The 5,284-nt window shown below is 42.1% G+C and overlaps 1 protein-coding gene across 1 annotated transcript in view; it reads right to left on the reverse strand.

The window, feature by feature from the left end:
* The window catches only part of Dnah11 (dynein axonemal heavy chain 11), a 309,803-nt gene that overhangs the window by 100,893 nt on the left and 203,626 nt on the right, over nt 1-5,284 (reverse strand). Inside the window, exon 57 of the mRNA XM_029484410.1 lies at nt 1,134-1,280. Coding sequence (XP_029340270.1) covers nt 1,134-1,280 — 147 coding nt within the window. The remainder of the gene's footprint in view (nt 1-1,133; nt 1,281-5,284) is intronic.

Consider the following 5,284-nt stretch of genomic DNA (forward strand, 5'->3'; position numbering starts at 1 on the left):
CTCACAAGAGACAGCTATATCTGGGTCCTTTCAGCAAAATCTTGCTAATGTATGCAATGGTGTCAGCGTTTGGAAGCTGATTATGGGATGGATCCCTGCATATGGCAATCACTAGATGGTCCATCCTTTTGTCACAGCTCCAAATTTTGTCTCTGTAACTCCTTCCATGGGTGTTTTGTTCCCATTTTTTTTTCAATATAATTTCCAAACATTTAGTTGCTCAAAACAAAGTATGCTCAGTACACCTCAAAAAAGAGGAAAACTTTTTGATTATGCAAGGATGATTTGGAACTAGAAAAACCCAGATTTTTGGGTACACTGAAATGCAAAGCAACAGCATAATGGCTCACAGTTATGAAACTATAAGCAATTTCCAGGTTTTAATAAAATAGCCCTGATTGTAATCTTTTACTACAAATAGTAATTGGTGGTAAGCATTTATTATTTTTAATGAATGAGTATTTATGTTTCCTATTCTGTATCTTTCAGGAAATCAGGTCCACAAGAACTATGTTCCATTTGGCTGAATAAAGATTGTGAAGTTTTATTTATATTGGAGATACTAGAAACTCAAGTTCGAAGAAAACAGCACCTATAAAACCTGGAAGGCTATTGTTTCCAACAGCAAATCATCACACAGAATGCCAGGGCACTGGTCCTGTGGAAAAGAACACATTTAGCTTAGGACTTCATAGTGAGTGAACGCTAGTTGTATTATTAAAATGCGAAACTTGAAAACCATCTCACAAAGTGATGGAACGGGCTTTGTTAACAATTGAGTTGTTCAATTTGCCTAAAAACTGGAAACCTTTAGAAACCTCTGAGGTGACTCTCTGACCTTTACTGTATTACAAATAGGCCTGATGTGCAAGATCCACATCCATTATATGCTTGAATGAGCTCAGTATTTATTGTTCTTTCATATCATTAAAGAGCTAAAAGGTTGGGGAAATGCATAATGTAAAGAAAGGTCAAGTGGTAATCATGGTGTGAAATGCTGTTACATGTGTAACGATAATAATTCCTTAGACTCTATGCTCCCTGGAGAGGAAGTTGTTCAAAATTGTTCACCTACAAAGGTTTATTTTGTGCTAAATATAGCTCAGCACTCTAAATGGTGGAATGAGCCTGACCTTTCGCTCCTCCGCGTCCGCGATGGCCTTTTCCCGGCTCACTTTCTCCGTCTGAAGTCCAATCTTTGTGATCAGGGCCTCGGCATCGAGATTTCTGAGCTGCAACTCAGCTTCTTGAGAGGCTAGCCTGGACTTCAGATTTCCCACCTGAAGGAAAAGTTGTCACTTTGTAGCAACTTCTGATGAGCGCATGGCTTAGTCTTCAGCATGGATACCGGCGTCCCTCGCAGTTTTAGCATGCATCTGTTTCTACCCCAGTTTCACTTCCACTCCCACTTGCCAAAATATAGCTCCATGTACAGCTATCAACATCTGAGAGCTGGTAGCATGAGAAAAGAAGAATACAGCTTCGAAGGATTATGGTGTGTCAGCACTGAGAAGTTTATCTTGGATTCTAAACCTGGATGATCAGGGAAATACTGACAAATGTGTCCACTTGCCACCTCAGGACTCTTTCCTTCTTGGCTCTAAATTCAGGCTCAAGATCACAAAGGCCATGGAACACTGGCTTAATGATACCTGCCTGTACTCTTGAAGGAAAGCTGCTGTAAGTTTCAATAATGAAAAAGCATGAGCTGTCTTTGATTGCAGAGTAACTGGCCTCATACTGCGGTGCCAACTGGCTGGTCTTTCTTCATTTACTCACCTCTGTGGTGTTAATGTAGAGGCACACAGACCATCCAATACAGAATCTAGCACTACTGAGAAGGGGGAACTGTGTGTGCTCTCTGGAGGCCAACAAAGCACAGGTTACAGAAACCCATTGCATGCTCCATGTGTACATCTTTTCCCTTGGTTCACTACTGAACAGCCCACTTAGCTCTCAAGGAGCAATCTTTTTACATCGACACATGTAAAAGCTAAAATGACCGATTCTGCCCATTTTCAGCTGAGATTCTCCTGGGTTCAACAGGTGTCATTGAGCTCCTAAGAGGACTGTATAAAAGAAAGCAGAAGTGGAGAATGACTTTAAAGTATTCTGACTCCACCTCCAAAACACGAAACTGGGATAACTGCTCTTCCTCCTACCTTCCCCCAGTTAAACTCAGAAACAGAAAGAGCAAAGTAAATATTTATTTTGACTCAATTAATAAAGACACTTGAGAGGCTTTGTCGGTGTAACACATCCCATTTACACATGTCCAGGTAAGTTTGTGGTCCCTATCCATCCAAACATACATGTCTATACTCTACACAAGCAGCACAGTCATGGTGTATCCACTGCCGTTTAAACCAGGACTGAGTCTTGGCCTTACCGTGTGTGTATATATGTGCTTCTCTGTTTTTTTTTTTTTTTAGCCATCAACACTAGTCTTCTGTCGGGCCATAATCATTTAAGAGAAAGGGATGGAGGCAGGATACAATTTCAAGCCCTACTTACAGGTTCTAGGGAAGCAGCTGATTTTGAAACACACTAGCCAACCCTGCTTTAGGCAGGCAAATCCAGAAAAAAAGACACTTTGTCTCAAACACAATTGGGTTCAACACTCTTAGATTCTTCAAGTCTCCACATGGGAAACCATACCTCCCTTACATAATAAATTGATTTTCACACAACTGTCAAATAACTATTAAACATCCAACCACTCTTCTGATACTAGAAGTGTTCCAAGTACGAACACATAATAAAAAAGGATCCAGCTACATGCCTTACCCCAAGGCTTCTCATATCTTCACAAAGCTCTTTCCTATTGTCTTTAGTTGAGGGGAACAAGTGAGACCCCAGGTAGTCCTGTATTTGGCAGAGAAAGTAGACTGGTTCTTCTCCCTCCCTTTTCTTCCCCAACCTTGACTCCTCAATACTTAGATGGGGTAATTAAGAAACCACAGGCTTTCTTCTTTCCCAGTGGCTGAGACACTGCCACCTCTAGAATTTTCCAAGATTCTGTGTTATTTGCCTTTAGCTCTGGTACTTGGGAAGACAACTCTAAGTATGGTAGAGACTTATTTTTCTTTGCCAAAGGCAAGGAAATGGACAGCTCAGCTTGAGTGACAACACTACTATTTCCTGGGGCAAAGTCAATAGGCCATTGTGAGATATCATTAGAAGGGACCTAAGTGTTACAACATATAACTACTTCTTCATTTTCTTCTTGGCTTAACAGGACTCTGATACCAACAAACCAAATAACCCAATTCAAAAAATGGGATACAGAGCTAAACAGAGAATTCTCCAAAAGAGGAATCTCAAATGGCCGAGAAACACTTTAACAACAAAATGAGACTCTGACATCGTGATAAGTCTTGATTTGCTCTTTAAGTTGGGATGCCATACTCTGACATAGTAGGGACCTGATGACAGGGTAGGGTATCTGAGAGAGCTAGTAGCTGAAACAGGTACATAGATCTTGAGGTCAGGGAAAAGTACAGAACCAAGGGCTGCTCCACAGTCATCTGGCAGGTCATGATGGCCTTGCTGGGGTTGAGTGTCAAAGACAATAAGGAAATCCTACTTCCATCCTGGCAACATGGCAAAATCCCTGACTACAAGCCAGAGAGAGCCTAAGAAGTCGGGACCAGAGAGGAAATGGGAAGTAGTTCCCTTTAAATCTACACTGCTCTGCACAGCTTTACACTGGGAAGAGAAGGTGTATCCTCAAATCAGCAGGGGCAAAAAGCAACTGGTAAATCCTTTCCTCATTCAGAAAAGCCACAGCAGTATGTGGCCCTGTCTTCAAACTGTCCAAGCCAAAATTAAACATCCTAGAAAACTGGGTTGATGTTACTTCAGGGGAACCTAGTGATTAAGCTAGTTTAGTGAAGTAACAGTTATAGATTCTCCTCCAATAACCAGGACTCCACTAGCACTGAGCAGTAAGCTAGGGATCTGGCATCAGACGTGATATCACTCTTGTTAAGCAGTTCTTAAGTCATCTTAGAATGCTGTTGGTTACTGCCAGTGTGTGCTGTTAATGTATCCTTAGGGTTATCCTGCCATGCTAGTTGTTAGTGTGATTCATGGGCATCAGAGCTAGGGAGGACTGCTGGTTCCTTCCCTCCTTTGGACACTTGCATTGTGTTTTCTGGTATCATGAGAACTAGTACTCAGAAAGACGACATTCAGACCAGCACCTGCTCAGGGGCCTCTGGGACCTGTATAGTGCCTTCAATAATAGGGACTTACCTTCTATCTCTAGGGGTAACAATTTGTAAACATATGTCCTGACACCCACAGAAAAGTGTAGTCTCCACTCTTCATAAGGAAGGTTCTTTGTGATAGACCACTACAAAAAGCCCACAACCAATCAAAACACAGAGTGTGGATCCCAGTCTACAAAATGCTCTCGCATCTAAAGGCTCAGAGAACATTGTGCAAGAGAGGAAAGAAAGATTTAAAAAGCCAGAGGACCGGGGAATTTGTTGTGAGACTGTGTCTTCTAGTAATGTTAGGACTATACCCATAAAGACTCAGCAGCCTGAATGCTTGAACACAGGCTGAACCAAAAGCAACACCAGACAAAATACACAAGTGGAATGGGGGAAAGCCATGCACAGACGTATGAGTAACTAAGGAAAGTTGGATGCAAGTGAGCATCCAACGATCACGGAAAACATAATGCAACTAACAGTAAGTGGACGTAACAGGCTGTATTTAGAATTATGTATGTAGATAAAGTCATGCATTCAATAACAATTAGTGAAAGAAATGCCCATGGATTTGAAGGAGAGTGGAGGAGAGGTATATATATATATATATATATATATATATATATATATATATATACCGAAGAGTTTCTAGGGAGGAGAGGGAAGAGAGAAATGCTATGATTATATGATACTCTCAAAAAAAAAAAAAGCCAAGAAAGAAAAAACAAAACAAAACAACAACAACAAAACATCTACAAGGAACCCCAGCTCTCAGTGAACAAGCAGAGGCTTCTCTCAGAAAGAGGTACCCCATCCCCTGGTCATACCTCTGAGACCTGTCCCCCTGGTTATACCTGTGAGATCAGTCTCTGTGGTTATTCCTCTGAGGCCCATTCCCCCGGTCACACCTGTGAGGCCCATTCCCCTGGTCATACCTCCGAGGGCCTTCCCCTGGTCACATCTCTGAGGCCATTCCCCCGGTCACACCTGTGAGGCCCATTCCCCTGGTCACACCTCTGAGGGCCTTCCCATAGTCACACCCTGTCTCTTGGTCACACCTGTGA

The sequence above is a fragment of the Mus caroli genome, chromosome 12 (genome assembly GCF_900094665.2).
Source record: "Mus caroli chromosome 12, CAROLI_EIJ_v1.1, whole genome shotgun sequence".
Taxonomy (NCBI): domain Eukaryota; kingdom Metazoa; phylum Chordata; class Mammalia; order Rodentia; family Muridae; genus Mus; species Mus caroli.